This window comes from Eurypyga helias, unplaced genomic scaffold (genome assembly GCF_000690775.1).
Source record: "Eurypyga helias isolate BGI_N326 unplaced genomic scaffold, ASM69077v1 scaffold15987, whole genome shotgun sequence".
Classification (NCBI taxonomy): Eukaryota; Metazoa; Chordata; class Aves; order Eurypygiformes; family Eurypygidae; genus Eurypyga; species Eurypyga helias.
The window spans coordinates 1-15,217 of record NW_010261235.1 but is presented as its reverse complement, the minus strand read 5'-3'; the positions used below and the strand labels follow the sequence as shown (position 1 = coordinate 15,217).

The 15,217-nt window shown below is 42.8% G+C and overlaps 1 protein-coding gene across 1 annotated transcript; it reads left to right on the top strand.

Annotated features, from left to right (window-relative positions):
• The first annotated feature begins 653 nt into the window (after positions 1-653).
• LZIC (leucine zipper and CTNNBIP1 domain containing) lies at positions 654-7,667 on the top strand. Its single transcript, XM_010155310.1, has 6 exons — positions 654-797; positions 1,468-1,603; positions 2,658-2,756; positions 3,419-3,514; positions 5,295-5,376; positions 7,269-7,667. The coding sequence occupies exons 1-6, from the start codon at positions 697-699 to the stop codon at positions 7,325-7,327; spliced, it is 573 nt and encodes a 190-aa protein (XP_010153612.1). The 5' UTR covers positions 654-696; the 3' UTR covers positions 7,328-7,667.
• Positions 7,668-15,217: the final 7,550 nt, after the last annotated feature.

Genomic DNA, 15,217 nt, shown 5'->3' with positions numbered 1-15,217 from the left:
AAGAGCCGCGCTGCAGCCCTGGCCTCGGGGGTAGCAGGAGTTGGGTAGCCCCGGCGTCCCTTCTCGTTCTTCCTGGCGGGCACCTCCCGTTCGCTCCCCTCGCGCGCCTTTCGGCGGGGCGGGGGCCCGTTTTCTGCTGAAGCCGTCGGCCGTAGTGCAAACCTCGGAACTTGCTGGTCGCGGGCGGTGGAACCGGAACGTGACGCGGGAGTTGCCATCGCTGCCGTCGGACACCCTGTCCCATACCCGGCGGAGCACCGGTTTCCTCTGGAGTGCCCTGGTTTGCTGCTGCTAATGATTCTGAGGTGTTCGCCTGCTTCAGACACCTGCCTCCGGGTCGTTGTCCCTTCTACAGTTTCCCAAGGGACAGTCGGAGAGGAGAATCCGCTGTTTCGTATAGCGGGACCTCAGGATTCCCGTCATCCCGATTGTTTGGGTTTATGTCCTGTGGCTGGTGATTACCTTGGTGAACTGCCTCTGGCTGCCAAGGACAATCCTGTGGACCCAGCCTGACATTCCTGTATTTCCACTGCGAGGATCCCCGGGTGTTTTGATTTGACATTCCACCACCAAGATATTGCATAGATTTATTGATACTTGGAGCAAAGAAGTTTTAAGTTGTTGATACACAACAATAAAGTGTTCTTTCTCTTAGGAGTGTCATGTAACAACTTAAAATTTTGTGTGTAAACAAAAATGGCTTCAAGAGGAACAACAGAGACCAGTAAGCTCAAACAAAACTTGGAAGAGCAGTTGGATAGACTAATGCAGCAGCTGCAAGATCTGGAGGAATGCAGGTAATAAAAATAAATGCTTTCCTCTCTATATGGTAATAATTCTTTCTTAAGTGGTTGACAGAAGACCAACCTTTCAAAGAACTTGTGGGGGTTTTTGTTTTGTGTTTTGCTGTGGCTTTATTTTTTAAGAATTAGCTAAGATGTTTGTCTTAGGTAATACAAATTATTTAAAAAAAAAAAACTTTTTATTAAGATCACATTATTTGTCATGTTCTGGAGGAAAATGGAGGCAGAAATACTCATTACTGGTTTCTTTCAAATTTTATATTTCAGTGTGACTTTTTAACTTTTAATAGCCATTCACAGAATTCACAATTTGCACATGGACATTTTTAATAGCAGTTATTTGCTTTTGTGTCTTGCTTTGTTTTATCTTATAGTTACGAATGTTTGGGGGTGGTTTTTCTTAAGTTCGTCTAACGTTTTCATGTGATTTCTTTCACGTCATTTTATGCAATGACAACACAAGTGCGTGGGTGGCTAGGAGGGGGTGCAAACCCAAGCTAAGTAGCAGCTCAGGGGGCTAGCAACAGAACAGTATGATGTGAGGTGAATGTTTTCATTGCTGTCTGAGGAAGCATGCCTCATGATATTCCCCGAGACCCTTTTCTCCATGTTACGTGTCGGGTTTAATCCTATGAATTCATGTGTCTTGTTGGATCTCCTTTAGAGAGGAGCTAGATGCAGATGAGTATGAGGAGACCAAAAAAGAAACTCTGGAACAGCTGAGTGAGATCAATGACTCGCTGAAGAAGATCATGTCTGGAGATATGACTTTGGTGGATGAGCTCAGTGGGATGCAACTGGTAAGGATGATGTGTTACTATAAATAGTTCATGTTTTGCCTGGGCTCAATGAAACAGAAAATAGATAAAAGTGGTTCATTATAATTTTCAGACGGGCATGTGTGAAAACTAGGTTTATGTATCTAATGTTCTTACTATTTAATATATGTGTATATGCAAAAGCTTGGTTAGGGCTCTTCGTTTTAAAAGGAAAAAAAATGTTCAATTATAGCCATAATTCAACAACAACTGTGGGAACCGTATCGGATCCTTAATATTAGAAAACAATGTAAAATAATACAAGTTAATAGAGAAGGTGTGGGGGACAATCCAGGCCAATATGGATCACGAGAAGTCAAGTTCATGCCTGTTGTTAGAAAGCATAAAGACAGCACCTCCTGTGCTGCTATTGCTGATTTGTAATTCGGAGATCCATACCGTCCAAAAGCAAAGGCTCCTGGAGTGACTGTGTAACTTTAAGTTCTTTTAGTGAATTGATCTTATTTTATGCTTACTTCCAAACTTTTGTTACATTATCTGTCATTTCAGTTGTTTAGTCAGAGCATCGTTTGTTCCCTCTGAGCCATAGGCTTTGGTTTCCAGAGAGGTCATGATTTGTCCAGACATAACTGTGGTGAGATGTCATCCTAATAGTTTTGGTACTCCATGGAGGATTTTGAGTAACAGTTGGAGATTTGCCTCATCGTTTACTTTCTGCTCACCCTGAAAAGAGCTGTAATCGACAGCGAGTGCATTGTAACTGCTAAAGATAGCATAGCACATTCACTTGTGATGTGCTCCTATCAGTAAGATATTGGAAATAATTAGAAATTAAGAAATAATGAAAAGTTGCACAGCTCATTCCCAGTGTAGTTGCACTAATTAGTGCTTTTTCAAGCCCTGCATAAAGGTCATAGATTTTTACATCTCGCATCCATGGTTATGCAAAAAAAGAAAAGCTCTTTATCAGGTGATGTGGAGGATACTAACGATGCTTTTCAGTCATTAATCTTCTCGTGCAGCTATAGCTTGCCACTGCTGTTAGTTCTCATCGTTCCTGCTCTTCTCCTTGTAGGCAATACAGGCAGCCATCAGCCAAGCATTTAAAACTCCAGAAGTAATTCGAATGTTTGCAAAGAAACAACCAAGGCAATTGAGGACAAGATTAGCAGAGGTAAAGGTTTCTGTTTTACTGTAAAAACTGTTCATCTGGGCTAGACTGATTTAAATACGCAATGATCGCAGGGAGAGCGCGAAGTGTGTTAGAAAACTCTGGCAGCATTGTAAGGAGATAAAGTTCTCTTTCAGAATTTGGTCAGTTTAAAATGCTCATTGAGGTAAGGGAGACAAGAGTGGGTATGTGTTGGATTATCTTCTGTCTTGCTGCTTCGAAACAGAAATGGGTTTGACAGTGAATGGAGTATAACTGCAGATAGGAAATCTGAAGGGAATGAACCTCATGGTATTGAGGGGCTGGAGAGTGCACTTGATGTCTCAGATCTAGACTGGACTTGAGACTGAGATGAAGTGGGATGAAGTGGGATTCCTCCATGTATCGCTGATACGGGAATCTGTGCTTTTGAATTAATAGCAGTCTTTGGTTAAAAGAGATTCAAGTTTGGAGAACTCAAGAGTGCCAGGGTGGGGTGCAAAGGGTATTTGCAGAATGATCCAAAAGCCTCGTGGCCATTTTTTGAATTATGGCTAGCTCTGTCCCTTACTTCCATGGGTACCATGCTTACTGATGATATTATTAAGCTGTTGCGTTGCTCGTACTGTTGTTCTGAGTGAAACCTAATGAGAAGCTTATGTATTACTTCACCCCCTGGTATACAGATGGACCGAGACCTAATGGTTGGGAAGTTGGGGCGAGACCTATACACGCAGCAGAAAGTGGAAATCCTGACTGCCCTCAGGAAGCTTGGTGAGAAGGTAAGGTGTTGGTATGACCGTTAGGTGAATACCATTTTCTATCTATATATTGAAGAGGAATTTTAAATCATTGAAATAAGAAATTACTAGGTTTTTTTAATGTGCAAATAATAAATTGCAGCTTGCATTTGTAGTATGTGAATGTCCTTCCTTTTTCACACTAAGCCCTCACTACTGAACATAGTATCTGATAGCACTGTACATTTCTGTAAGGCTGTTTCTGCTTTACAATGCTTTCTTTGGTGAGCCGTGTGAACGGGTTGTGCCTAAGCTGGTACAAGCTGATGATATTCATAAAAGCTATAAGCCAAGTCTTTATCAGCTAACTACCACCTCTCCAGCTGGCAGGAGCTATCCAAGACTTTTGACAAACACTGAGCTTTACTTAATTTTTTGTTGGTGCTAATTCCTACCTCTTGATATAGGATAAATAGATCGGAGAAATGAGGGATAAACTGGTTGTTTCCCCGGTGGGTACCTCTGTGACAGAGCAATCCCTGGGTTTTACCAGTAGAGGGAGGAAGAGAAGTTGTTATTTCTTCTTGTTGCTGGTACATGAAGAAATTGGGTTGCTGTGTATCTGTGCTTAAACAGTGTTAGGAAATGAGGGAGTGTAATGGAAAAGATCAGGTGCAGTACTCAATGGAGCTGCATTCCAAGTGGATGATACTGCCATTGCTCTCCCTTAGTGTATTTTTATTGCTTGACTGTCAGAGGAAAAAAAATGTTTTGGAAGTAGGTTAAAAGGGTAGTTAAGGTTGTGAACTGAACAAGTGAAGAGGTCTAATCCTCCTGGAGTGAGTTCTTTGGGTTGCTTCAGACAAGCCACTTCACATTTTTACACAGCTTCTTTATCTTTCAAAATGGTCAGTAACCTACTTCACAGAGGACTTGTGAGGACAGTAGTGTCACGTCTGTTCCGCTTGTGAAAAGCGATGGTAAATCTTACATGTTTGTGCAGTACTGCAAAATGTGAAGTAGTTAGGTATTTGCTTACAAAGCAGGGGCAGGTAACTAACATTTTTTCCCTCTTTCCAAGATAATAATGAATGCCTGTACCTGCCTTTTTTTATTTTAGTAAACTGACACCAACACTGTGGGCAGTGTGACACACGTAGGGTTTGCTTTAATAAGGATCTATATCTGAGGCTAATTAAGCGAGAGAGTCATAACCTACTTTTGGAAAGTTCCGATATTCTAAGTTAAGACTTCATTGCTGTAAATGTTTTATGGGCATCTGTCACAAGGCATCAGAGCATGCATGTAAAAGCAAAATATACGTGTGCAAATGTCACTGTGAAGGAAGAGGACCATTTCTAGGTCAGTGATTCTTAACGTGGTCAAAGCTGGCAGTGACTGTGTATTTTTGCTTCTCTCTGGAGACAGTAGGAAGCAAGGTTAGATCTCAGCTCACTACTGTATTGACCACATGACAAAAAAAATTAGTTGTCATCCTTTTCATGGTTTTGGTACAGAGGTGCGGTGTGACCTTTTCATCCAAAATTATCACTGGAGGTCAACTTGGAGCTTAGTGGTGTGTGCAGAGGCATGTCTGACGTTGCGTGTGCCGTCCTTCCTGGGCTGACAGGTGCCACGGAGAAAAAAGTCATTGGTAGGGGGAGTAGCTTGCATTTGCTTTCCTGTTAGATAACCCTGCCACTGGAAAACTGCAAATTGATAATGGCTGTGACCTGTCACAGTTGGTGTATATGCCCATGTGGGGGGTGGGAATATGCAGAGTTAAGGTACCAAGTTCACAGTTGTGGCCTTTTGGATTTAGCTCACTCCAGATGATGAGACGTTCTTGTCAGCAAATGCTGGTGCGGCCCTGAGCCAGTTTGAGAGGGTCTCAACTGACCTTGGTAAGTTTTCAGTCTCATAACTTCCACTTTCTTTGCCTCATTGAACACCGATAAATAGAAATACTTGACTGCGAGAGAAAATATGAAGAAAAGATTCATGCCATTAAATTTTGATGTACATTTTCCTGTTTCATTAACAATGAAGCTCTGATACACTATCCATGAGGGAAAAGTAACGCAGCAAATAAATTCAGTGCCAAATATCCATAAAATGCCAAGTGTTGCCCGTAAAGCTGAAGGGTCAAATGGTCTTCCCAAGCAGAGATACCGCTCTTAATGGTCAATCACAGATCATTTTGCATTAATTACTCCCTTCAGGAGAGCCTTTTCCTCTGCTCGATGCAGAGAATTTGGCGATTATTGGCACACTGTCAAAATACAGCTTTAAGCCACTCTGCTTGCTCTGATTGTCATGCCACTAATTATACCGACAAGACCAACAGTTCAGTTATAATATGCATTAAATAAGCATAACGGTTCATTCTGGGATTACAGTTAGAACTGTGATGGAAGAACTGTGGAACAGGAATGCACCAGACTAGGTCATGGTCCAAATACACTGTCTCTGTGACCTAAATTTCAGTACTCCAAGAGCGTGTAAGTGAGTGGAGAGCTGCTTGGTTCAAAAGGGTGCCTGGTTAGCAGCTCTCTTGTGTGGTGGAGTGACCTTGGCTGCTCAGCAGGTGCCCACCAAGCCACTCTCACTCCCCCTCCTCGGGCACAGAGTGAGAAAATAAAATGAGAAACTTGTGGGTCGAGATAAAGGCAATGTAATAACGAAAAGCAAAGGCTGTGAACAGAAGCAAAGGAAAACAAAAAGGTTTATTCTCTACTTCCCATGAGCAGGCGATGTCCAGTCACTTTCTGGGACTTCAATAGGTGTAGCAGTTCCTTAAGAAGACAAATGCCTTAATAGCAAATCCCTCATCTCCTCTTTTATCCTGCCTTTTATGGTGCCATGGTATGGAATGTCCCTCTGGTCAGTTGTCAGCTCTTCATTCTGGGATTACAGTTAGAACTGTGATGGAAGAACTGTGGAACAGGAATGCACCAGACTAGGTCATGGTCCAAATACACTGTCTCTGTGACCTAAATTTCAGTACTCCAAGAGCGTGTAAGTGAGTGGAGAGCTGCTTGGTTCAAAAGGGTGCCTGGTTAGCAGCTCTCTTGTGTGGTGGAGTGACCTTGGCTGCTCAGCAGGTGCCCACCAAGCCACTCTCACTCCCCCTCCTCGGGCACAGAGTGAGAAAATAAAATGAGAAACTTGTGGGTCGAGATAAAGGCAATGTAATAACGAAAAGCAAAGGCTGTGAACAGAAGCAAAGGAAAACAAAAAGGTTTATTCTCTACTTCCCATGAGCAGGCGATGTCCAGTCACTTTCTGGGACTTCAATAGGTGTAGCAGTTCCTTAAGAAGACAAATGCCTTAATAGCAAATCCCTCATCTCCTCTTTTATCCTGCCTTTTATGGTGCCATGGTATGGAATGTCCCTCTGGTCAGTTGTCAGCTCTCCTGGCTGTGTCCCCTCCTAGCCTCCTGCCCACCCCAGGCCTCCTGACCTCTGGGAGCGAGACAACCTTGATGCTTCTCTGCAGTAGCCAGAACTTCAGTGCGTTATCAACACCATTCTAGCTACAGATGCAAAGCACAGCACTATGAGAGCCGCTGTGGGGAAAGTTAACTCCATCCCAGCCAGACCCAATGCATCAGGGCTGGTTTCAGACCTGTCGAGCCAGTATGTCTCTTTTTTTTTTTTTAATTAGGTCAAGTGTTCTAGTTTTCAAAATGTAGGTTGGATTTCTTTTGATCTCAAATGTTTTACTTGATTTAAATTGTATATAAGGAAATTCAAAATTCTAATACTGACTGAAAATGTTTTTTCCTCTCATAGGATCAGGAGACAAAGTCTTTGCTCTAGCAAGTTTTGAAGTAGAAAAGGCAAAACAGTGAAGAGGTGCGTGAGGCTTCTGTCTCTCCAGTTATCAGCAGCATTGGACTTCTATTATTCCATTTGTTTTTTCTATTTTTTAACATGTTGAGGAAAAAAAGAAAAGCAAAACAACCACCCAAACCCTAAACCTCTTGGGTTCTTAACCAGAGGATATGAAGTGAACAGCCTTAAGTGCACTTTGGAACCTTGGTGTCTGTACCCCTTAATAATATAAGCTCTGAGGCTGAACACTGCGTGGTATTCAAAAAAAAACCAAAAGCGTGGCCTTTGGAAAGAATCGGCTGTTTTGAACTTTTCTGAATGTGTATTTCTCTAACTATTAAAACGTAATCTTTTCGCATGTGGCCGTAGCGAGCAGATCTTTTTCTGGGGAGCGGTCCTAAGAAGCAAGTGGGGGGGTTTGGGTGATTCTTCACGTTGTTCTCCAGTTGTCTTAATTTTTGTCTGAACTCCCTACTGAGTAGTTTTTACTAGGAATGCATTGAAGCTTTGAAAAATTGACATGGGTTTTGTTTTGAAATGCCATCTTTCCACAAACTGTTTGCAGAAGAACCAAAATGGGACTGTATGCTGATGGTTGGCCCTCAGCTGCTTGTTTGCTGCGCACATGAATGAGTGCGATTGTGTCCTAGCCCTGACTGACAAACAATGGAAGCCCTGTAGGGAGGCTTCGGGAGTAATTTAACCTTGTGTATTGAAATGACAGGGAACTGCTAGGAAATGGCAAGGAGAAGCCCTTTCTGTGACCCTGCTCTGGCTGTATAACGGCAGGCTGCCATTCTTTCCCAGTATTTTTGAGATAGCATGGAAGGGCTGGTAAGTAGAAACAGGTTTAAAAGGTGGGGGGAAAGCTGTCATTGTTTGATCAATGCAAGTGTTTGAAAATAATTTCTTAATTGAATTTCATACCTGTTCCCCTTATTATTTTACCTCTAGCTAGAGAAAAGTATACAGCTTCTAACTGTTTAAAAACAAAAAGGCAAAATTGAAAAAAAAAAAGGTAATTTAATGAAAAAGAGTGATTTTCCTCTGACTTCTGTGCAAAAAGAGTTCAAACATTACGACAGTTTTGGTTCCTTTCGACTATGTATTATAACAGGGAGTCAGCACTTCCTTTCTTTGGAGAGCTTCAGAAGTGGAGGAAGCGTTACGAAATCTTGTTGGCAAAAGGAGCGTTTGGCTGTGAGTGTGCTGATGTGCTGTTATTATCTGGCATCCCTCAGAGAACGTGTGACTTACCAGTCATGGATACGGTCAGTTCCCTTCCCCGTTAGATGAGGCAGAAATACACCAAGAGAAGAAAGCTACTGTTTTGTTGCTTAAATTCCACAAATTCTGTTTTCTCTCCAAGGGATACATTGACTTTTCCTTAAGCGAGAGTAATTAGAATAACCAAATGCCACAGCTGTTTATGCTAACTCTCCAGCAAATGGAATTAAGAAGTTGTTGAATGGATCTCTGCCTATACTGCGAAGGTGAGAGGTGTATCTTCAGGACAAACAGATTTTGTGCTGTGATTGGGTATCTTTTGGGCAACGTGTCTTACTTTAAGTTTTAGGCACGTTCCTGAACTGACCTGTAAAATGTGATAACAGCCATCACAGTGTCTGTTGCTGGAATCATAGAATCATAGAATGGTTTGGGTTGGAAAGGACCTTAAAGATCATCTAGTTCCAACCCCCCTGCCATGGGCAGGGACACCTTCCACTAGACCAGGTTGCTCCAAGCCTCATCCAGCCTGGCCTTGGACACTTCCAGGGATGGGGCATCCACAGCTTCTCTGGGCAACCTGTCCCAGTGCCTCCCCACCCTCTCTGGGAGGAACTTCTTCCTGATATCTAATCTAAACCTCCCCACTTTCAATTTAAACCCATTACCCCTTGTCCTGTCACTACAGGCCCTTGTAAAAAGCCCCCCCCAGCTTCCTTGTAGCCCCTTCAGGCACTGGAAGGGGCTATAAGGTCTCCCCGGAGCCTTCCCTTCTCCAGGCTGAACAAGCCCAATTCTCTCAGCCTGTCCCCATGGCAGAGGGGCTCCAGCCCTCTGAGCATCTTTGTGGCTTCCTCTGGACTCGAAAAGAAAGAAAGGGATAGTGATTTGGGTTATACAAATTCAGAAATACATCTACTGAAAGTGTGATCATGAATTCTTTTAGAATTAGTGATGGTTTATAAACCAACTTTTAGACCCAAATGTTAGGTGGAGTCAGTTTATGGTGCCATGGCTGTTGTGGCAACAGTGGAGCTGGAGCTGTATCTGTCAGCGTTGAAGCTGACCCACTGTTTTGGGAAATCCTGTGTTTAGGGAGTGGAACATCCATGTTTTACCTATCACATATGTATCTTGGGTTTTTATAGCTAGACTTGAACTTGAGTGAACGCTGCCATTAAACTGAGCGAACAGAGCGGAGGTAGTCTTGAACTTAGCCTATCGTGACATTAATCTTGGTGTCGCGTAGTAGTCACTTGGAGACGAAGTGGGTAGCACAGACTATAGACAGAAAATTAACAATCAGCCTTAATTTAGGTTGCACTTACAGGGCGTAAATAGCCTATAAATAAACAAGTTCATCTAAGAGTAAACTAGGAGTGGAGTAAACCAGGAAGTGTGGCTTTTGAGATGTATTTTGCTTTAATAGATATCCTTTTGACATCTAATATTTTAGACGTGAAAGGGTACACAGTACAGACAGCATAAATTGTGTGTTTCACTGGTGGAACTTTTTTCTCCTTTTTTTTTTAAAAGCTTTTATTTAGATGGGGTCTTTGTCCATTGTATCAGAACTGTTTTCCTGTCTGGGGCAGTATTATGTTCTCTGACAAAAGCTGATTGCAGCTTTAGAGCTGATTGCAGCTTATTAAAAGGCGTTACTAGACAGTCTAAAATTACTGAGAACAAAACAGTCCGTGGGGACTGTAGCTGCCTTCTTTTCCTTTCTGCTCATTCCTGGTACTCACTAACTCTGCTCCCCTCACCCCCCCCCAGCCTGCTTGCAGCGTTAGTATGTAAAGTAAATCTCTCAGCACTCCTACCCATCGCAGTAAGTCTACAATACAATAGTATGCACGTCTTTTTTCTCGTAGTTTTAGAGAGGTGTATGTTATGTTTCCAGGAGAAACTCTTCTTTTATTATTGATTTGCATATATTACAGGATTTTTTTCAAACTTTCTGTACTGCAGGTGGTTGTAGAATTCCTATGAAGTTGATCCTTGACCGAGTATGTTTTTAACATGGTGCTCTTCCTGCTCTTGAAAAGATCTCTTGTGATTTAGATGGACAAAGATGAGACTGAAATCAATGACCAATATCACTGCAAGGTTCTGTCTGCCAGGCCAGACTTCCCATCTCAGAGTTGTGCCGGGTCAGAAAGACCAGCTCTAACCCAGAGGCTGGCTACGTCCTGCGGAATGCTTGGGCTGTAAATACAATTTAGCAAGGAAGCTGTTGTTCAGCTGTTGAATAGCTGTTCAATATGAAGCTATTCAAATGTTAGCAAATAGTTATTTAACTAACATACTTGAAGTGGTTAGATTAATTTCAGAGGCAGAGTAAGTTAATTGCTGCGCTGTGCTAAATATTTTGCCAAACAATCCTGGGAAGTATCTCCACGAGTATCTCAAATGTTTCTGTAAGGGCTGGGAAAAAGTCCATAATTTATTCTAGTAATGATTTGCTCAAATAAAAATTGGTAACAAAAGAACAACCCCTAAGTGAAAGCATGACTTTGTGGTTGAACATACAAGCTTGTGATGTTTGAGTTCCACCCCTGGTTCAGCATCAGACCCAGGTGGATCACTTAGTCTCCATACATCTTTCCCTCCTGGAGTAAAATACAGATTATGATACTTGATACTGAGCACTGTGAAGTTGTTACTGATGATACATCGCTTTGAAGATTGAAAGTGCTTTGTTGTTTGTTTATCATTCAACTTCTGAAATCAGAGTTGTAAGGTACAGTAGCTTTAAACACATCAGCGAAGTTGCCCAGCGTTCTCTTTGGCGATATATAACCCCCCTTTTAAAATCATCTTTCTCTGTAGGGTGAGTATAGTGATTGTACTGATCTAAAAGAAAGTGAAGCTTCTGATGCTCTGTGTCTCTTCTGTCTTTGTCTCCTTGTATTATTTCCCTTCTTTGATCTTGAATGGAAAAGTAGCAATTGTATTTTGCCTTTAAGACAAAGATAAGATTCCTTAAGGGATCCTTTTGTTCATCACGTTACCTTGCTTGTTAAAATCCAATTCATTTTGATAGAGAATTCCATATCACTGGTACCAGACTGACCAGGCATTTAAGGCTGTATTAGCGGCTGAGGTGGTAGGCAAATTAAAACATACCCGTTTGTTTTCATTTTCAGTATGGCCATCTCTTCCTACGTAAGGGCAAATACAGTTTTTACATTGTGAAGAAATAAAAGCCTGCAGGCACTGTTGGGTTTCGCCCCTTCCATCATTTTCATGTCATCCTCACTGAGTTTTGGGGAAGTCTTTTCTACCAGGGAAGTAAACTCTCTCAGTTCTGTCTGCTTAGCTACTGCATAGGAGTGCTCAGATTGGCTTTTTCCTTTAGGAGTCATGGAAAACATGACACCTTGCCTCATTATGAGGTGTAGGATTTTAACTTTAACAGAGTTTTTACTCCTGTGAAGGAGAGGGGAAGGTTACTGGAGTTTGTTGCCCAAGATTTCTCTCCTATAACTTTTAAACATCCAAGCTTCCCACCTCAGTCAAGAGCATCTGAAAAGGTGGCCTAAAGGATCTGACAGCATCTGGCAGGATAAATAAAAACATTTCAGAATAAGTAATCTCTAATGTCTTAAAAGAGGAGATACAGACCTAAGGTTGGTGGATAAAACTATATGCAAGGCATTGCTGTATCACGCACTGGAATGTCTATGGTAATTCAACACGCTAACGTGTTACGGATGTATTTAATAGCTGACTTCTTTTTGGAACAACTTCTACTCACGGACATCTCTCTTCATCTTGCTATCAGATTAGTTTGCTGCTTGATAATGTTTAGGGTCATGTTTTTAATTTGGCTCCAAAAATGGGTCGGTAAAAATCACAGATGTGCTGAAACCATCAGGCAGAACCACCTGCACATCCTGTGGTCAGGAGTGTTAACGCCTGGGTCAGTAGCTTTTCTTTTGGTTGTTCAGTTAATATCTTTGTAAGGTGGAAATTTTTAAGTTCTGTAATGTTGTCGTAAACGAGCGTGCTTTGCAATTTTGTAAATACCAGATTTAATCTGGGAACGCTTCTGGTTTTGAATCAAACATGCAGCTGAGAAGGCTTCTTACCGTACAAACAATGTTTGGATTAACAAAAGTCTGGCTTGTCATAGCCTTTTTGTACACTAAAGGGCTTATTTGTCCATCCCTCTAAAACAGCACTGCATGCCTTCTCACTGCGCAGTCTGTAGGAACATTGAATGTGGTGACTAAGGTAGCTGAACTATTCCTGTACTTTCTCCGTTCTACACAGGTGGTGCTTGCCACTAGCCATGGAAGTTTCCACTGACTGTTGTGACCCTGCATCATTTATTAGGCTGTCCCAAGTATGCAGAGAGTTGGTGGGTTGAACTGCACTTAATTTTCAGGAAACATTGTACTGTTTCTGCATCAGAGCATGATTTTGATAGATGGGAATTGTCAGACTAAGCCTGAAATATAAAAGAATGCCAAAAAGAAAAAAGATTCCCAACTAAGAACAAGTCCCTTGTGGGGTATGGCACACATCTTCCAGAGAAACAGGGTTTTCATTTTTGGTGTACGTGGTCAGATCGGGTGGATAATGAAAGCAGGGCTTGTGTGGACAGATGCTGCTGAAGCCCTTAATGAGAGGGAGATGCCAACAAATGCAGAGGGAGTTAGGGGGTGAAGCAGCTGTACTGTGAAGGAATCCTAAATGAATTTCAGAGCAGATTAAGGAAGGATTGGACATCAGAGAAGAACGGAGTGAATTGAGAGGGTTTTTCTAAGTCAGGTAGGGATTCAGAGCAGAAGGTTTCCTGAAGTTTTGGCTTACTAGAAAGAACAGCAGCCTTATTGAACAGAAATTAGAAACTATTAAAAAGAAAAACCCATTTCATCTGTTAGATTTTTACAAAACACTATCCAGTCTTCATACAGTACTTGCACAAATGCTAGAAAAACTTGACCTTGAGATAATCAAACTTCCTAACATTCCCCTGCTGCCGCTAAGCGTATTCTTCCCGTTTTGCGGTTGGGGCAGGTCGGGTGATGATTGAGCGTAGGTGTGATCAGCTGCAGTGCACTTGTGTCTTCTGTTTACTTTGTGAAGGTCTGTGCGTTCCCATGAGGCGTGAGCAATGTTCCACCCAGCCTCTTGGAGAACTAGGAGTTAAGCGGTCTCCCGAGCATCCACCATGTCTTGTGATGATAAAAGTGAGTACTGGGGTGGCAGGATGCTCCATCTCAGGAAGATCGGTGGTAGCAAACTAAGGTGGGGCGGAAGCTGGTTTTAAACCTGTTTTAAGAAAATAAATCTAAAATTCTCCAAGGGTGGAAGAAGCCTTACAGTATCTCTCTCTGCTAAAACTCTCAATACATGTGGGATGTTAAATTGATGCTGTATAAGGTTGCGTTACACTGTTGTACAGTCAGCATTGTAGACAATACTTCATCATAAAATGGTGCTTTGCCTATGATGTTATCAGTGAGAAGATGCATACTACTGCAAAGATGCAAATGATGGCTTAATTATACGCTCCTGCTAGCATAAGATGCTTTTAGATCTTTCCTTGAGACTCATGTACTCTGCTAATTAACAGTAATCCAACTGGAGGATCCCAGAGCAATGCTTCTGCATATTTTCTTCAGCTTATGCCGGAGCTCTTATGTTCTTTTCTTAAATAATTAATAATCATTACTGCCTGCTGTGCTGTGGGTATGTGCTAGTGATCTCGGATCCCAGCATATTTGCACCATTCCTGTTCCTGTCAGCAGCTTGGTTTTGCTCTTTGCATCGGCTTTCATGTTAAGACCTTCATTAGCTGGCAGTGGGGTATGGATTTCGGTGCCGTCGGGCTTTGATGCCATTAAGCGGCAAGCTGTTAAAGGAAGTGCCACCTATTTCATTACTGTGTCATTTTTATGCAATTAACTTAAATACTGAGTAGAAAACAGATGCGTTTTACTAAATAACAGTTGGTATCCAAAGCATTTTTATCTTTAGGAACTGCGTGCTTACCTTGCTGACCCCAGCAGCTCGTAGTGCAGGGAGGCAGTGTTCCTGTTAAGTCTAGCGGGAAACCAAAATGCAGGTCAGTGATGGCGCAGGGGTGGTCAACCTTTGGGGTTTGGGCGGTTTTTTTCATTAATTTCTCTCTGTGTTCACTGTGGTTTTACTCTGCTTCAGCCTGCGCAGGGGAAGGATAACTTCAGTTTTGAGTGCTTTTAATGCCCAAAAGGATACTCCTCCTAGTCGGAGGTTCTCGGAAGATGGTGTATTTGCTGCAGCAGCTTGAATTCCGCTGTACTCAATTTTGCAGCACCTTTACCTTTCTTAGCATCTGGTAAGTGCTCACGTAACCTGTTCTAAGCGCCATGTGCTTTAGCCCACGCGGCACTGCGGGAGAAGTTGTGCTCCCCGGCCTGTCCCACAGGACAGGACAGGCACCGGGAGAGCACGAGCTCCTGGAGACGTCCGAGCGGAAGGATGCTTGGGGCAGCATCTGGGTAGTACCAGGAGGTGGACCTGGTGTCCCCAACCCTAACCCTGCTGCCAGCATCACCGTGGAGAAGCTGTCGCTGAGCGGGGGCCGCAGCCCGTAGCGATGGGGGGTGCAGCCCAGGAGCACCGGAGGTCTCCCGCTTTGCCGGCGCGCTGGCTGCCCCCCCCGGGGGCTGCGGGAGAGGGTCCCG